Consider the following 18,323-nt stretch of genomic DNA (forward strand, 5'->3'; position numbering starts at 1 on the left):
TACTACCTACTTACTTTATATACTCTATGAACCCGATTCTACTCTCCACTTTCTACAACCCCCAAAGTAACCCTTCCATCAGCATTCGCCTGTAAAGCCCAACGATCCTCAGATAATTCCACCACCTTCTCCCGCTTAGCCCACTCCTCTACAGCCCCATCATCCATCCGATCCGCCTCCTCCAGAATCAGCCCCGTCTCCTTCGAAACCACCTGCGCCACCGTCTGCCAGTAACTCCCAATGAACGAGACCTCCGTCGACCTCACAAACAGCACGGCAATCACCACCACAATAACCGAGTGAACCAAAACGAGAATAATCCCCAGCACAAAACCCGTCCACCGCACCGGAATCGTCGCGGTAAACGAGAACGTTGTCACGGCCGTGGCCGGAGTAGTCAACTTTACCAATTGCTCGTAGTATGCCATCTGACAAATGCGGGCGAGCAGAGCCTGGAGGGCTAATGCCGGACTGGCCGTCGTAATCAGAGTGTCCTGGAAAAGATCCACATGGGTCGGATGGGCGTTGCCTAAGTAGAAAGATGGAATTATGCGAGAGAGGATCACGCCATCATTGAAGGTGTAGTTGAGATTGGAAATAAGGAAGCTGGGGAAGCTGACGAGGATGGCCGCGAAGAAGGTGATCGAGTCGATCTCCATTCCTGGGGTACCAGCTGGGATATCAAAGGTTTTCCATTGGGATCGGGGTTCTAGCGTGAGGATACCCCGGTGGTTGGTGGAGCTCGTGTTGACTGGGGAGGATACGCCTAGTTGGAGGCGGGATGGTTCGGTGTTGAAGTGTTCGGTGTTGAAGTCCCAGGCAGTCTTGGGCTCGAGGTTGTCAGAGGTACTGTTTATTCCGACGGTGAGGGTTTGCATGGCGAGATTGGCGAGGCAGGCAGAAACGCGGAGGGTTTCGGTGTGGGCGGATCCGTTAGAGAGTATCGTCCAGGGGCCGTCCGTTCGGATTGTCTGCAAGGCTCGGATGTGTGCTAGTGTGCCCACCATTGCGGCGGTGGAAACAACATCGAGAACCATTAATAGGGCTGAGGTCTCGGGGAGGCCGTACGGCTGGATCAGAGGGTCTTCGTTGAGAACCGTCCAGTTTAAGCGGGTGTGTGGGACACATAAGCTGCTTTCACCCATCGTGTTGTTGTCGTGCGCGTACATTGGAGTCGGTAATTTGCAGGTAAAGTTGATGTAGGGTTGAGAGTTGGAGTCAATTAAAAGTGGATAGGTCAAGTTCTTTGTGGGAATCTGGCCGGACAGATGCACATAATTCTGCAGGGTCGCATCTAGGCTCAAGTTCGTTAGGGGCGGACTGGAACAGACGACTCGATGATCCATTACCGGCATTGGACCGCGGAGCCGGCGTAATTTGGTTCGTTGCGCTTCCTCCTCGAAAGGAAGGAAAGCTCGAAAGGTGTGCCCAGTATCATGGTACCCCGACCGATCTTCAAAGGACTCCGACAGCTCGGCAAATGTCCAGCTGGCCGCAGCAGGCGCCAACCATGAAATGTCGGCGTTACTCGTGGTATGGAGGATGCTGACATTTGTCGCATTGCTGCGCTGGGAGAAGTTCCCATTTCCAAAATCAGAGAGGAAGATGGTGGACAGGAACTGGGACGCTGCTGTCACCAAGACCTCAGTGAGCACCAACGCATAAATGAAGTACGACAGATGAGGCTGGAAGTTGGTCGCAGTCCAAAGGTTGCTGGGCGCCACCTTGACTGCTCGGAGCATGGAGTAAAATGGACCCTGCAGGATGGGGGCGCCTGTGGTCTCCAAAACAATACCGGCAATCATAGCCGTGGCAAGTCCGGCCTGGAAAGCGACCACAGTTCGGATAGAGGCGGTGCATACTGTCACCAGTTGCGCTGCCCAGCCTGCATTGACGATGCGCAGCCAGTAGGTATTTGACTCTGCCCCGCCGATAGCTTTCATTGACTCGTGCCAGAACAGAGCCAGGAGTATCACTGCGAGAAGCAGTAGCGGGAAGCCGAGGCTCACAGTCAGAACACTGGTGGTATCAATTCGATGCCAGATATTGCTTTTGTGATGCGGTTGTTCCTCTTCGGCGTCATCGTCGTTATGCGCGTTTCTGTTGAGGGCTCCTAAAGAGATATACTCCCTTGAACCATTAGGAGCCATGACACCAATATGTGACAGTAAATGTCAGTGTAGTATAATAATATCCAGGAGTGTGATCTGAGGTCAGTCATTCTTATTTTGGCCCCATGTAGCTGAGACTTGCAGGCTAGCTCGAGTCAGTCTAGCTCAATTAAAGTGCATAAGGAAGATCCAATGATGTTACACCGTTGACTTACCCTTGTTATTTGGGCACCTTTCTCACTGAGGCCCGATTACCCCTATACGAAGACTTCCCCTATCTTGAAATTCATTTAACAAGAACGTATCGAGCAAGCAAAGAAAAAGAAAAGAGAATCAACCAAAACAGATTTCTTTCGTCAATACCAGTTGAGACATTATCATTCGACATCCATAAGAACATCACTCATTATGTATAAAATATAAGAGAACTTCTTGACATTCCACTTCCCCGAGTCCTTGAGAAGAGAGGCATAATCAAGCATGATCCGACGCGCAGACTGATACCCACCGTGAAACGGCAGTCCCCGCAAGTAGATCGTAGCCCCATTGCGAATGAAGTTAACAGCAGGATCATCCGTTGGTGCGAGAGTCTGACTTCCCCTAGGCTCCATAAAACTCGTGAACCCTTCCGTGCCCACCTCTCTCCAGTCCACATCGTCCATCAACTCCACAAACCCGACATTAGACGGCGAACCCGCAGAGTCTGACACCATAAACGTATATAGACCGAGCACCAACCCGGCCGAGAAGAGCGAAAAAATAGATTGGAACGTGGGGTGGTCGGATGCTTTGCGATTTGTCATGACTTTGTAGATATGCGCAGCGTGCAGACACGCGCGTCTGGCTGCAGGCGTCTGTGACCACTCACGGATATCGTCGAGGGCCCTGCGCGCGGGAGCCGGGCCTGCACGGCCAGCTGCGAGGTCGAATATTTGGATATCGGCTGTGAGAGTCATGCACATGTTGTGCCATGTGATGAGAGCGTTGGGGTTTAGCCGGTGGAGGGTTTCGCCGTAGTTTGTGATAAGCTGGGATTGAAGGGAGGGGAGACACCTGGCTCGGCCGTCCATGGCGTAGGTGTGACATGGAGCAAAGGGGTAGCTGGCTCTATTGGAGAGGAGGCGGTGGTAGGATTCTGACTGGCGGAGTTGAACTATTGCTAGTACTGCTTGTATACAGAAGTCATCTGCGGGGCCTTCTAGGACGGGGATTTTGATGTTTTCGGACGGGGCGAGGATTGTTGGGGAGATGATGCGCTTGCCGCTGCGTATTAGGTGTGTCCATTGGGTTGAGAACTGGGCGTTGAAGAGAGATTCGCTGCAGGGGAGGATGAGTTGGATCGAATCCGGGACTGTGATCGGACTGGTTGAGAGGAATGAAGAGTACCAAGAGTCCAGGAGCAGTAGTCCGATGATTATTCTGGCGATACTATTAGTGACGAACACCGTTGTATGGGCGGGAATCGCGGCATACCTCTTGGTTGATTCCACCTTGCTCCAGATTTTCCATCTCCGCTCAATATCGGGAACTGTTTCGAAGAGAGTCATGTCAAGGATCTGTCCCTCAGTGACCGAGAATAACCCATGTCTTTGGGCGACCTACAGTAGTTGTCATTAGTACCACAGCGATGGAGGAAAACAAGAAGGTTCTCTCCACACTCACAGACATAACATTAATATAAAGAGGTTGACACTGTTCCAGATGTACCTTTTCCTGCAAAATAACATCAATTAGTACCTTCAGTCCAGCAAATTCAGGCCGAGGGATTCATACCCCGGTCAAACCAGCCAGGTTTAATAAAAGCAAAACTGTCGCAAACAGTGTCATAGTGCTGGAAGCGCTCTCAAGTCCCATCGAGCATCGAGAAAATTCAGCTGTGACCTTGTCCAAAGCGCCCTAATGATTGCCAGTAAGCTGCCTGCATATACAACGCGCTTAACAATATTTGACATACTGAGAAATTTCTGGACACAAACGCGGTTGTTCCTTTGGTGCCAAGCAATGTCATGCCAACCAGCGTCATAACATATAAGATAGATGGTCGCGCCTTCCTTGCCGAAAATGTCGGTTGATGGACAAATGGCAAGAGGGGATTAAAGATGCGGAAAAATAAGTCTAGTGCCATATCCAAGATCTCAGCGGGAGGGAAATCAGAATGAGTCAAGGCCGAGGCAGGCGTTGCTGGAGTAATATGCCCAGAAACAGCCATCGGTCCAAAAGCTGCCTGCAGTCGCCGTCTACAATCCTCGTCGAATCCACACCGCGATCCTTGAACGGCATTTGACTCGCTGGTAAGGTGTGATGACTGAACTGAGAAGATATTATCAACAGGCGACATGGCGATATCCCGCCATAAACTGTTGATAAGACGCCCAGTGTTCGGTGGTGCTAGCCAGCACTGCTGGACCCTAGCAAAGCGTTCATTGGGAATGTCATCACTGCTGCCGACTGAATGTTGATTCTGTTGGTCTGGAGCAATCATCAAATTACCACCCATCAAAGGGAAATGGCTATCGCCCATAAAATCTAGCGAGTCATTTGACCCTAAATCTGTGCGAGGTTCGAGCCACATTTGTAGCATGTCTTTTGGCCCAGGATCGAAGGGCAAGCCAGCTCGATGTGCCACCTGATCCGCAGCCGTGACTGCATTCCATCCAAAGTACTGCTGCTGGTCGTCCGTCACCATCACGCCGAGGTCTGGCTCACTGCGGCCATGGTGGGCTGAAATGTCGGCTAGGTAATCTAGTGACGATGGAAGCCCCGTTGATGCGGGAGGCGCATCTCGCGAAGTGCTAGATAGAGGTGGAATCTGTGCTTCTGCGCTGCTGAAACCATTTCCTGATCCGGGGACCATTGATGATGCACCCGAAATTACTGATGACTGTTGATTTGGCGCTTCCGATGGACCGGGTGTCGCATTGACTTGATTATGGCCTTTGGCATGTCGGCTCAAGACATCGCTGTATGCTCATTCAATTCAGGGATTTGAACATATGATATTGAATATTGTTACAATTCACATGCGCTTTCAACGGAATTTACCTTCGAGAGAAACGTTTATGGCAAACATTGCATTCATATGGGCGTTCCTTGGTGTCTGTTTTGCATGTCAGGTTGTAGCTCTTGCAGGGGTTCGACGTGACTGACGCGACCGTTCATGTCTCTTATAGTGTTCGGTTTTTTTGAACACCCGCGAACAGATGGAACATTTTTTCAACACCATTACGGCGCTCTCGGAAAGATGGGTGATTACGGTACATGTAGCTCTCGAGACCTGCTCCGAGCCCTGGAGCCCTGGAGGGGAAAATATATTAGTCAGCAAGTCCGGGGTTCCAAGGTAGACTCGACTGTATTGGGAAGGTAGATACCTTAGAAAACAGGCATAAAATATGCCCTAGGGGTAAAGCATTACCCGCTACCGTTTACTTAGTTGATTGCTCTCTTCAACGATTTGAAACTCCATGTCCACAGTGATATGCCCATCCTCGACATTATGATCCCTCCTGACTCCACTCATCTCGACTTGTATATCATGTGTAGTCAACAAGGTCTCGTCCCAGTCAAGTGGCCTTTGTCTACGAATAAATGTCTTTTTATTCGTTGGCTCTTGATTCCTTGAAGCAACATACCTCGCCGATCTAGTGCCAAACACACGAGACATAACGGCGCGGATCAATGGATGTAATGTTGGAAGACAGGCGCATAAGATGCCAATTGAGGGCTCAATGCTGGACCACGTGAAGACTTTGCCGATGACCCAGGTGTAATCTCCGTTTTTGATGAAGGTTATATAATAAATTCGGACGAGGCTTGCAATGCAGACACTAAAAAAAAAAGAAAAATATATAAGCTTGAGCCAAATACAATTGACCAGGGGGAGGTGACGCACATTCCTCCAATCAAGAGGATACCGCATACGAGGAGTTTCTGTGTCCTTCGCATTTGCAGCTTCCACACAATGGGAATTGGAACCAACAGGATGGCCACATCCGTGATCACATTAACACCAGCGTAGCTGATATAGAAATTGTAGAGGTCGTAGACGCATCTTCCTCCATCGGGGTTTGTAAACTGTGTCCAGTAGTATGAAACTGGTCTGCAGCAAACCAGAAAGGCGATTATGCCAGAGACAAAATATCCAGCCGTCAGGAACATGCAGAACCAGATTGAATATGTCATGCCGAAGATACGGCGGTAGAAAAGAATGATAGATAGTTTAATGAGTGGTGTACTGAACACATAGAAGACGACGAAGGCGAAGAGAATGCGCATCATGTCCTCGACCTGGACCTGAGGGACGGTCCATACATGTTTCCCGATACAAGGATTTCGATTTACTACCATAAGGTCAGAGTTGAGATTGCTTTGCGCCGACTAAGGATGTATAAATACCAATCACGACCAAAGCGAAACCTGCGGTCACAGACAGCTGTACATATCTGTCAGAAACAGATTCCCCCTCTTGTTTTTTTTGCAGTGACCACATACCAAGGCAAGTACGATTATCCAATCGTCTGCAAGTACTCGTACACCTTGCACTTGAAATCTCGTATAGAACCGAAGTCCGACAACTACCACTGCGATGACATAGGTAGCGATCACAGGAGAAATGTTCAGTGGGTGATCGGCGGCTAGATCCGTGCCTGGTGGAGGCTGCCCAATCGGGCTGTGCGACATGTAGAGAATTAGAGAAAAGGCTCACATCCGATGGAAAAAAAGAAGAATAGGGTGAATACAGGATGAGCTATCTTTAAAGTCATTTTCCAAATTAAGATTTTTCATACTTTTTTAGATTCATACATTATAATAGTCTAAATCTCTTCACAGGCTTTGAAATGCATGGCCAAGAAACGCCCCCAATGCCAGCCGTGGACAATATCAATCGGATCTCCACTTCCCGTGCTGGATGAAACCCATCAAATGATATTGGCCTATGACGTGTCTTTGAATCCTCACTTGGAAGGATTCGGATCTAATTCCAAACCCCGGTCAACGCTACTCAACGCTACTATGGACTACTGTCTTGACGCTAAAGCTATGGAGACGACCCCTGAGTTCCTGAGTTCGGAGTAATTCGTTGGGCCCGGAAGTTCTCCGTCTTCCTACATACAGTGGAGAGTGGGATAAGAAACAGATAGGGAAGGGGTAAAAAAACAAAAAAAAAAACCAAAAAGCCTCCACTGATGTGCGTCGCCATGCCATCCAACGAATTCCTTCATATGTTGTAGTGAGACTATCAATATAAACCCCGGTCAATATGCTTTCGAGGAGCCCAACCTCCGAGTCGTCTGTATAGGGACAGACATATCTGGCATAATTCTCGCCCATAAACTGAAACAAGAGCATCCACTTGATTCCGTGGATTTTACAAATCTACGAAAAGAATTGCGAGGTTGGAGGCTCATGGTTTGAGAATGTCTGTCCTGGTGTTGGATGCGATGTTCCCGCCCACAGCTATCTATGTCTTGCCATTCGAGCCTAACCCGAACTGGTCCAACGGCTATGCTGGTGGTGGCGAAATTGGGAAATACATTGTTGACACGGTAGACAAGTACGGATTGAAAGATCCAATCGTGTTTGATACTAAACTCGTGAAATTTATTTGGAATGAGGAACGAAGAAAATGGGCACTCAAGCCCAAACAGAACGGCACGAGAATCCGTTGACGAAGCGGACGTTTTTAATCAATGGTTCTGGGATTCTCAACTAATGAAAGATGCGGGATATCGCCGTTTTGGAGGCGTTTTCTGGAAAGCTTGTCCACACGACTGCTTGGGATAAAACGTACGACTGGTCTGACAAGAGAATATCGGTCATTGGTAATGGCTCATCTGGTATCCAAGTTGTTCCCGCGCTCCAGCCCAAAGCCGCCAGGATCGTCAATTACATTGGTCACCCGACCTGGGTCAATCTCTGTCTGGAGATCGCAAAGGATGGAATGGGATCAAACTTTGAATATAGCGAGGAAGAGAAAGCGAAGTTCCGAGATGATCCCCAAGCATTCCTGGAGTACAGGAAACGGGCTGAGTGCTTACTGCTTACAACCCTTTTTTAATGTTGTAATTTCTTTTTTTTCAAGTGAATCAGACTAATTATGAGAAGTGTTAACATCGTCTATCGCCTGATATTATCTGGCTCTGAGCATAACCAAATGCTATTTGATGCAATTTCGGGGCCTATTCGGACCTGATCGACAAACTTATCCCCAAATTCGAAATTGGATGTCGCAGACTGAGTCCTGGTGATGGGTACCTCGAAGCGCTACAGTAACTAAATTCTGAATGATGCTTTGGAGGTTATGGAAGAAATTGCCAAGACCTGTATTCGCAGCGGGCGAGGAGGATTTTGACTTGATTGTCTGAGCGACTGGTTTTGATACCACCTTCCTTTCCGGGTGGGAGCTTGTGTCCGGGAAGGTTGACGGCTTGATGTGGAGTGGAAGAAGGTACCCGAGGCGTACTTCTCTATTTGCGTCGGTGGAATACCAAACTACTTCATGGTCAATGGGGCCCAACTGTTTTTTCCATTGGTCATGGCAGCGTGCCCCGGATGATCAGTTGGATAGCTCGGAAGGATATCAAGTGAGCATTGTGTGAGATGGGAGACATGATCTCCAACTAATATCTGAACAGGTCCGTAGTAGTAAACGATACGATTCCGCTGTTCGAAACTACAACCGTCGTACGCAAGCTGTCTAAAGCGTAATGTGTGGAGCAAGGGTTGTCATGCTAGTATAACAATGGACAAGCTGTTACGGCGATGTACCCAGGTAGTGTTTTACATTACAAAGACAAGTCTGGCAATCGCCATTGACTTGGCAATAGAGGCTATACTATAGGCCATCGAGGACATTCGGGGTGAGGACTTCGATATCCGGTACGATAACAACTCGGATCCGTTTTCGTATCTTTGGAAATGGAGACCTAGGGTGGGAGAGAGCAGAAGGTGCGGACTTGGCATTCTATTTGAAATAGATCTACATACGAGATCGCCACGTTATTCAAATCATGAAAGTTTGTTTGAATAAACCGTTTGGTATTCATTTAGGGTTGCGCATGGCTTAGCTAGGTATGCTATAGCGACCCACCTCCCCACTGGTCTCGATGAGATTTCAGGTCCGCCTTCCTAATTTGGGCATCGCTCTTGCCTTGCCCCTATCCCGAGGCCTAGACATAGAATGTACGAAGACTGTAAGGTACCTGCAGTCTATATGTAAACGGCTAACAAAAATAAGTCACACCTGTCACATGTGATTCTTCACCCCGTTTTCTTCCCAAACGGTTTATTACTAAGATAGCTTCCCTACCTAGGTTAGTAACTATTGATTCCCCGATTCCGCCGAGCTCGTCCCCGAATCTGCCCCGGGCTTCCCGATCCCGCAATGTGCCGTACCAACCACCGAGATAAGCCCCGAAGTACTCCCGGGATAGGCTTGCGATAGGCTTACGATAGGCTTGAGGTGGCTTGCGGTGGCTTGCGGTAGGCTTGCGAGAGGTCGCGAAATAGGCTGTAGTGGTGAAACAGGCGGTGATGGAATAGGCAGGGGTGATCGTCGTTGGGATCAGGGGCAACTGCGGGGCGCAATCAGGGTATGAGGATAGGGGAACAGGATGCATATATGAAGGTGTACTCTGTATGGTTATGTTGATGCACTAACAAGACACAAATAAGCAATTTTTGGTGCAGAAGATGCAGGGGTTCGAACTCTGTAAACTGTAATTAATTAATGTGGCAGAACCTCGGCCCAGCCCAATTTAAAAGTCACCCGAGGTTTCTAGGGGATCGCCGTTTGTGGATCATCCATTTTACCCTTTACCCTTTACCCTTTATCAATGATTCACATTTTTCATTTTTTTTCATTATTTATCTCAAAAAAATAAATTAATTGGAATCTCCTGATATTTATTTAGTTTCGGATTCGGATTCGGGTTCAGGAATATCTGTGTTTGCAACGAATGAATCGAGGCCTTAGTCCCCATCCGATGGCAGCTGACCGTTGAGCATAAGCTTCCAGCCCAACCCAGACTCTAGCGGAAAACCACTCGTCTCAGGCTGTGCATTTGTAAGTCCTCCACGATCAGGGATTATGGCGCCAGATCCATTAAGTGTTCGTGACCGTATTCTTGGCGGGTAACCAGTCCCATCGGGTCCGCGGTCCGGCTTGGTAGCACGTGTGCGGGTGTCCCATTTATGCTGGAGCCTTACCAGGAGGTCTTTAGCGCGATTGGCACTCTGCCAAGATAGAGAGAACTCATCAAGGGCTCTGAAACAGGTACTCAGATGAGCGATGATATTCTCTCCTTCCGGGGTTTGGTATTGGGATACGGCGGCGAAGAGGAGTAGGAGCACGGCGGAGGAGGTAATTGAGACGGCTTTGACATTTATGCGGCGGAGAGTATATCGGGTCTCGTATAATACAAGGATCTTGGCAATGGAGATGGCGGAATTGATGCACATCTCTCGAGCGTGCGTGGAACCTGGTCCCTTTGGGGGTTGTGGCTGCAGGTAGCCTTTTGACATCCAGGGTCGATGGCTGTAGATGAGGTTCTGGTAATATTGCATGCTTTAGGATGATTTAGAAAACATGTTCGTAAAGTCTTTTGAAGAGAAGTACAATAGCAACTCACTGAAGTAGTAGCACATGCGGAAGATAAGGAGAAGTGTGATTGTTGAGGTCGATTTGCAAAAATGAGGGCAATTGCGCTTTCCAATTGAGAAGCTTAGCAACAACTTTTGCATTAAGCTGTTGGAGCAAGGCTCTTGGAATACCTGATGTTCCATATCTTTTTCGAGGGGAAGGTTAGGTTAGCTGAGGCACTGACTTGGGCCCAATTGAGGCAGCCCAGGAGAGACGACAAACGGGAACGGGAACGGGAACTTACAGGAAGTAGCCACAAGGTGCCATAAGCTCACATAGTGAGATTTCTTGTCGACTGACAGCTCCTACACAGTCATTCAATCCCGAATTATTGTCAAATGGAATGGGAGATGCGTAGGGCGTCCATTTGCAAGGTGCTCGGTAGTCAGCGTCATCGTTGGGCTTTTGCACTGTCACATCCTCCATGTTGGTGTAAAAGGGTATTCCCAGGTAGAAGGAGACAAGACTGGAATTCAACAGATTAGATATATATAGCCTGAGCGAACACGAAAACACCGCGGGAACTCACTGATCCACCATATACGCAACCCAAAAGACGGTTCGACGCAGCTCAGCGTCGGCAGCGGTAACAGACCCACGAGCAACATAGGGGGATAGGTCAATATGCAAGGCAAGATCAAAAGCAAGTCGAAGGGCCATCCCTAGAATTGTAAGCTAAGCAAACCAGGAACTTTCAAAAAAGAACTTACCACTGTATAGCCATCCACGTGTATCTGAGCCCACACCAATTTCATGGCTGCTTAAGATGACTAGTGCCTGGACTGTTGCCACACATGGAGAGTCTAGTTCTATTTCTAGAAGCTCTTTTGCACGGTCCCCGAAGAATTCACCGAGAGACTTCGGGAACGTCACAAAGGATGGGTGGTAACGGGTTTCAAAAGCAGCGCCGAGAGAGCACCTATTTCCAATGTTATTTCGCATATCTAGTTTGTCGAATTGACACAAACTCACATTGCACAGCAGAGTGTCTCGGAATAGAACGGGGTCACTTCCCTCCCATCCCAGGCTATCTTGCCTTTCTCGAACATTTCTCGGTCGACGACGTGAAACGATGGATCTTGCCAGGTAAAATAGAGATTGAGGAGATGCTCCTTGAGAGATAACGGGACTTGTCTGTCATACTCTGTGTCCTTGGAATAATCGACGGGACCCTGTTTCTGCGCGTTGATAGACACTGGAGCATCGGCAAGGTTGAAGGTCGATGTCGGGCCATAGAAGTGAGCTCGTCCTCCAGGGCCAAATCGCAATGTGCCCATCCGATCTGAAAGCTCATCAATAAGGTCTTCAATTTCTTCTGCGCTCCTAGTATCGTTGTTGAGGTTGGGTGGGGTTTGAACGGCGGCAAACGGCTCAGGTCTTCTCTCGAATTGCTCCCCGGGCGACTGTAGTGGTTCTATGTCGATGTCTTGGATGCCTGGAGAAGGTGGTGTAATGCATGTTCCAAAATCCAAGGTCCAGTCCCAGTTGGCCAATGAATGATCCGAGTGACCATCCACCGGTTGATACTGTTCTGCAATTGAGATGTCCAGATCTCCAGTGTCGAGGGTCATGGGCAGTGTCGACACAGGATGGGTATCCGAAAGCATTGCAGAACCCGACAGGAAATTTTGCGATGTGTTATCCGGGGATTTCGATGCATGGGCCCAAGTGCTATTCAAATCATTTGCTATATCAGCAGTGGAGAATGGCACAGAAATTGGTGCATCAGAAGGTAGACCGGATGTCGCAGATGGGGAGTTGGGATTGGGAGATTTGTTCTTAGTGTGATTGTTTCCTGCAGCTGAATGAACTTCAGTCAAACCAAGAAGATCAAGGACTTTAGCCAGAGCCGTGTGCTTTTCTTGTGGCATAGGCGGGGCTTCCAATCCACTTTCGTGAATGAAGAGACAGAGCTGTTCAACTCTGCTTGATAGAAGCTCTACGGCAGCCCGTAGTGGTAGTCTGAACATGATCAGCACTATGATCTAACCAACAGCCATCTTTTTTTATGGAATGACCTGGTGGTTCACTTACTTTCTCTTGTCTACAGCCTGGTATCGACATTCCCGGTGCTTATTCATGCAGCTGGAGCATTTGGGCTTACCACCGTCGCACTGCTGGGATTAGCTTGTGATTTTCCACTGGGCTAATTGATAGTCACCTTAACTTTACTCTCCCGGCATGATACGCATGCCATGGAGGAATGGTGCCTCCTCTTTAGGGGGACACTGGGATTTGGCATATTTTCTTCGTCCTTCTGCCATGAGACTATGCATTTGCAATATCCTATCGTCTTGGCAATATTGAGGTGAAGTGCGGGGTAATATTGAAGGGGAAATGTTTCATCCGAACTATAACTTCCAACTGCCATTTATTTGCCTTACTAAATAGACCATACAGATTTTCCAGTAAGTTTAGGTATTCTACTTACTATTTAAGCCTCAAATTATCGGCATATAAGATAATCAAGAAATAGGGGGAAATAAATGATTTACGGCCTAAGGCCTCCAAGATCCATACAGAGTATACAGGCTAAAATATACGTAGAAAACGAGGAGATGAGGACTGTTTAGGTGGGACTACAACTTTGAAGAGTTAAATAAGAGCAAAGTGAGACATAAAGAGCTAAGAAATGTTCCTATATGTAAAAGATTCATCCCAATTTAGTACCACGTGGGTGGCCGTGGCCTAGCGGTGATACTTGCGGCAGTTGCGGCCATCTGCGTGGAGAAATGGGGTGAGCAAAATCTCATAACTGGCGTTCCTGTCAGAACTAAAATATGCTCGTCGATCGACTCTCACTCGATTCAAAAATCGGAGACCCCAAGGAAGCAACCGCCATCTCCTTGGCGCTACTCTTCCCAATTAAAGCCAATGAAGAAGTCGCTGTTGATCATTCTTTGGCTCCCCCTTCCTTTCTCCAGGAAGATCTATCTTTTTTTTTTTTTTTTTTTTTTTGTTTTTTTTTTTTTTTTTCTTTGGTCAAACGTTTTAAAGCTGACCACCTGGGCATTTTATCCTACACAATTTGTATATCAAAATGATGTCCCAGACGTAGTTGGAGTTGTGCTTCTTTTCACACTTATAATTCTTCTGTCTATCTGATTAGTTGACTACGTAAAATCGGGTTCCAACTCGATATAGAGATAAGAAGGTGTTCCTATATGTAAAAGTATAAACCCAAGATAGTATCCCCTCCAGGTGGCCGTGGCCTGGCGGTAACACCTGCGAGGGGTAGGGTCAAGCGATTCCTCCTGTCAGAACTAAAATATGCTCGTCGGTCGACCCTCCCTGTTTACACTCTTGAGTTCTGGGATACAGAAGGCGAAAGACCTCGATATTGGTCGAACCTCAATATGACCACCATGATTTCTTTTTTTATACTTTTTATTTTTTAGAAGACAGGGAACACCACTTATGCTTCGCGAGGCAATGATTATTTGTCTTTGCCGTATATACATATCCGTGGCCAGCCTATATTTACAACGTGCTATCCATATTTAATGAAAAGGCTTTCGATCACCAAGTCACAATCAATGACAAGACTGAACCATAGAACGATACGGAGTACAAACACAGGTGACAGCATAATATCTGATTAGTTGACTACGGTGTAAAATCAGGTTGTCATTCAAGATCATCTTCGTTGGCTGATCATGCAGGATACATCCATAGCAAAATGGGTATCTCAAACGATATGGGAAAATCCTGGAGCAAGAAGCCTACCTCTGCTTTCTCACCACAGGAACTGACGTTGAAACTCGACCGAAGGGGCTCCCTGCCAAGAACTCATTCTCTCCACCGGAGTACTCTCTTCGGGTGTATTACCCGACGACCCCAGGTCCGTACGGTCGTGTGTTTCATTGAAACTTTCATCGATGTCTCGTGTTGTCGTAGACATTTCAACCGAACCATCAGACCCTTCCTGCTGCAAACGCCTTTTCTTAGAACCCTCCTGCTGTACCTCCAAGCCCACCCTTTCAGGCTCAGTACAAGCCTGCTGCCACCTCCGAATACCACGAGAAGTATCAAGAGGGAACTGAGACCAACCCTCCACGCCCCTCTTCTCAAGTCTGGGGAATGGCACATACGTGCCGCTGCTTTCTCGACGAGGAATCGCGGTTGAAAGCTGCTCGTCCGAGACATGTGGAAGTAAGTTCAAAAGAATGCTCTCGGTGAGCTGGAGTCGATTCTCAAGTGCTTCAGCATATCCTTTCTCTGGTCCTCTTCGAAGTTGTTCGGGCCAGTTGCACGGTCGATTGTTCTCGAGACATTGTTCGCAAATGGGTTTCCGGCCGCCGCATTTTTGTTTTCTTGAGCGACATGCGTTGCAGGCAATTGTTATTCGCGTTTTTGCTTTAGATTTTGATGGCATTTTATTCTCTTGTTGTGGTGGATTCAAGTCGTGTAGAGAGTGTGTGGTATAGTGGAGGACGGCAAATATCTTCGCCTGAAAGTTCTGCCGGGAGGCTCGACTTGTCTGTACAGTGGCCATACGGTCAAAAGGTGTGTATGACAGGGCGAACTATCAGCCATCTTTGATTGCAGACATGTTTTATATATAGTCTGCTATTTATCTGTCTGGAAATACTCATCCATCTTCTCTAGTTCCACATACGATTCCTCTCTCATCATGGCTTCAAATAATTCATACCGCATCGCCTCGATCCCAGGCGACGGCATTGGTATCGAGGTAGTCAACGCTACTATCCAGGTCATCGAGAAACTCGCAAAGACCCTTGGCACATTCAATATCAACTTTGAGCATATCCCATGGGGAACCGCATACTACAAGCAAACCGGACGATACCTGTCTGAAGATTACCTCGATACTCTACGACAGTACGATGCTATATTATTCGGCGCCGTTGGATCACCCGGTACGGTCTCTATGTTGCACAGCATCATACCAAACGCACCCACTGAACTGATAAACCCGCAATACTAACACAAACAGACGTACCCGATCACATCTCACTATGGGGCCTACTCCTCGCCCTCCGCGGCCCACTCCAACTATACGCAAACGTCCGACCAGTCCGCACGTTCCCAGGAACCAAATGCCCCCTTAACACAGCAACAAACGGCATCGACTGGATGCTGGTCCGCGAGAACTCCGAAGGCGAGTACGCAGGCCAAGGCGGACGTTCTCACGTCGGACAGCAATGGGAAGCCGCGACGGAAGTGGCTTTATTCACGCGGGTGGGCATCGAACGAATTATGCGGTTCGCATTTGAGACGGCGCGGTCGCGGCCGCGTAAGTTCCTAACCGTGGTCACGAAGAGCAATTCCATGCGCAATGGGATGGTGTTGTGGGATGAGATTGCTGCTCTTGTCGCCAAGGACTTCCCGGATGTGAGCTGGGATAAGATGCTTGTTGATGCGATGACTGTTCGGATGGTTATGAAGCCGGAGTCGATTGATACCATCGTTGGGACGAACTTGCATATGGATATTTTGTCGGATCTTGCGGCTGCTTTGGCTGGGTCGATTGGTGTTGCGCCTTCAAGTAATTTGGATCCTACGCGCAAGAATCCGTCGATTTTTGAGCCTGTTCATGGGAGTGCTTTTGATATTACTGGGAAGGGGGTTGCGAATCCGGTTGCTACTTTTTGGTCGGCGGCGGAGATGTTGATTTGGATCGGGGAGAAGGATGCTGCTGCTCAGTTGATGGGTTGTGTCGAACGGGTTTGTGCCAAGGGGATTCTGACTCCTGATCTTGGGGGGAGTTCTGACACTCAGGGTGTTGTGGATGCTGTTTGTTTGGAGATTGAGAAGTTGGGTTGAAAGAAGGTCTGAGACAATTCATTGTTTCTCTTTTTTTCTACTTTTCTTCTTTCTTTCCATTCTTTGTCTCTTGTCTTTCTTTTTTCGTCTCGTCTCATCTGAAATACCTCTTTGAATGAACTGATCAGTTGACCTTACATTGAATACCAATAGACACAAAGTATGGAAAGATGATCAAACTACAACGCTAGGTGACGGTAAATTGGGCACCAAAACCGGCTAGTTTGGACGCCGTTTGAAGCGTCCTATTTAAGTACTAGGCTGTTCTGTGAATCTAAAACCAATACAATGTGTCTTGAAATCAGGATTTGAGTATAGATTGAAGCATGTAGAGTCTACTGTAACCTGATCCGGCTGCAAGAGCAGGTCATCCCCTTCAATGTCTTCATATCCATACTAAAGTTTCAACCGAGCTAGACTAAATAAAGATGAACATACAGAATGTAATCGGAGTCATATTGAAGTCTGTGAAGTGACCTATCTACACTCCAGCACAGACTAATGAAAGATTTGCCATGATGTAGTCCAGGGTACCAGCCCCAGACTCTCCAAACAGTGGTCAAAAGGCCACTGCTGATCAACACCCATAAGTTATTTAAAAAAAGGGACCAAAATCTGACAAGCCTGTCTGCCACCATACCAAAACCCCCACACAGCCTTCAAACATCCACTCTAGCTTGTCAGATCAAAAAACCCGTGTCTCTCGCGCTGGTATTTACCAAACAGACAGGTGAGCAGATCCACTGCTTCCCAATCCCTCGGTGGAAAGAATCTGGTAGTCGTGTGCGCCAAGCTGCATTCCATGCTGGGCCCAAGCATTGAAGTGGTTTGCAGTGGTAATGGTACCGGCGGAGCGTTTGTCGCGGCGGATTGACCAGTACTGCATGAAGGTTGTCTTGCCTTCAATAGAGGGCTGGTCGACCTGCTGGTGGGTGAAGATATCATAGACCGATCCATCACTGGTGAAAGATCCCTTGTTGGTCATGCTCGAGCCGGGGTTGTATTCTCCGAAGTTCTCCAGGATGTAGTATTCGACGAGAGGGCCCTTGGTCCAGCCATACAAGGCAAGATAGGCATTTCCGGTGGATTGGAAGTCTCCAGCAAAGTGGATGTCGCTAATTGAACGTTAATTAATATATCATAAGCAGATTGCTGAATGAGTTTGGCCTTACCGGTCACTACCGGTGCTCCAACCCTTGCCAGAAGTGAAGTCGCCACAGTCTTTCCAAGACACACTGTATTCACCGTTCTTTCCGTTGTTGTACTGGACATCACCACCGCCGTTGGTCCAGAAGGAGAAGTGGTAGCCGTTGCTTTCTCCGGTCTGGCTGGTGGTGATAGCTCGCTTGGTCACGTCGACAGCAGGAGCTGCGAAAGTGCTTGCGCAAGCGCAGGCTGCTAAGAAGAGGCTAGAGAAGGAAACCATATTGAAGGAATGACTGAAGTTGAAAGAATGACTGAGTAAGTTGGTTGTGTTTAGAAAAGAGATCTCTCCATGGGAAAAGTGACTCTTTTATAACATTCATGGACGGTAGCAAGGTACTTGGTCCATAGTATCACAAGTTCCAAATGTCTTGCTTCAATCTAAAACGTTATTAAAAGGATGTCTTAGCCTTAAACTCAAGCATCTGTAAAAGGAAAGACCCGCATTTCCCTGGACCCTGGCTCATAATCCAATTCAAGGCAATTAATCTTAAATAGCATGGGCTCCATAGCAATAAGCAGCAACGGTTTTCTTCTAATTGTTGTGTTGGCATAACAAAGATATCTGTAAAAAGATTATTTCC

At 47.9% G+C, this 18,323-nt stretch overlaps 7 protein-coding genes across 7 annotated transcripts; 3 read left to right on the plus strand and 4 right to left on the minus strand.

Annotated features, from left to right (window-relative positions):
- Positions 1–38: 38 nt before the first annotated feature.
- Positions 39–2,150, minus strand: N7516_011151 (uncharacterized protein; the record flags this gene model as incomplete). The annotated part of the gene is made up of 1 exon (XM_057223869.1): positions 39–2,150. One exon carries the CDS (start codon positions 2,148–2,150, stop codon positions 39–41), a length of 2,112 nt encoding a protein of 703 aa, XP_057069009.1.
- A 338-nt stretch (positions 2,151–2,488) lies between these two features.
- On the minus strand, positions 2,489–5,334 carry N7516_011152 (uncharacterized protein; the record flags this gene model as incomplete). The annotated part of the gene is made up of 6 exons (XM_057223870.1): positions 2,489–3,709; positions 3,774–3,824; positions 3,885–4,007; positions 4,066–5,071; positions 5,154–5,208; positions 5,259–5,334. The coding sequence occupies 6 exons, from the start codon at positions 5,332–5,334 to the stop codon at positions 2,489–2,491; spliced, it is 2,532 nt and encodes an 843-aa protein (XP_057069010.1).
- Positions 5,335–7,525: 2,191 nt separating this feature from the next.
- On the plus strand, positions 7,526–7,777 carry N7516_011153 (uncharacterized protein; the record flags this gene model as incomplete). The annotated part of the gene is made up of 1 exon (XM_057223871.1): positions 7,526–7,777. One exon carries the CDS (start codon positions 7,526–7,528, stop codon positions 7,775–7,777), a length of 252 nt encoding a protein of 83 aa, XP_057069011.1.
- A 50-nt stretch (positions 7,778–7,827) lies between these two features.
- N7516_011154 (uncharacterized protein) lies at positions 7,828–8,166 on the plus strand (the record flags this gene model as incomplete). The annotated part of the gene is made up of 1 exon (XM_057223872.1): positions 7,828–8,166. One exon carries the CDS (start codon positions 7,828–7,830, stop codon positions 8,164–8,166), a length of 339 nt encoding a protein of 112 aa, XP_057069012.1.
- A 1,913-nt stretch (positions 8,167–10,079) lies between these two features.
- On the minus strand, positions 10,080–12,719 carry N7516_011155 (fungal specific transcription factor domain-containing protein; the record flags this gene model as incomplete). The annotated part of the gene is made up of 6 exons (XM_057223873.1): positions 10,080–10,674; positions 10,739–10,894; positions 10,994–11,215; positions 11,279–11,411; positions 11,460–11,668; positions 11,722–12,719. 6 exons carry the CDS (start codon positions 12,717–12,719, stop codon positions 10,080–10,082), a joined length of 2,313 nt encoding a protein of 770 aa, XP_057069013.1.
- Positions 12,720–15,032: 2,313 nt separating this feature from the next.
- Positions 15,033–16,536, plus strand: N7516_011156 (uncharacterized protein; the record flags this gene model as incomplete). Its single annotated transcript, XM_057223874.1, has 3 exons — positions 15,033–15,163; positions 15,358–15,629; positions 15,707–16,536. The coding sequence occupies 3 exons, from the start codon at positions 15,033–15,035 to the stop codon at positions 16,534–16,536; spliced, it is 1,233 nt and encodes a 410-aa protein (XP_057069014.1).
- A 715-nt stretch (positions 16,537–17,251) lies between these two features.
- On the minus strand, positions 17,252–17,962 carry N7516_011157 (glycoside hydrolase family 11 protein; the record flags this gene model as incomplete). Its single annotated transcript, XM_057223875.1, has 2 exons — positions 17,252–17,651; positions 17,709–17,962. 2 exons carry the CDS (start codon positions 17,960–17,962, stop codon positions 17,252–17,254), a joined length of 654 nt encoding a protein of 217 aa, XP_057069015.1.
- Between the last annotated feature and the right edge of the window lie 361 nt (positions 17,963–18,323).

Source organism: Penicillium verrucosum, assembly GCF_028828655.1.
Source record: "Penicillium verrucosum strain IBT 35672 chromosome Unknown utg000005l_segment0_segment0, whole genome shotgun sequence".
In the NCBI taxonomy this organism is placed as follows: Eukaryota; Fungi; Ascomycota; class Eurotiomycetes; order Eurotiales; family Aspergillaceae; genus Penicillium; species Penicillium verrucosum.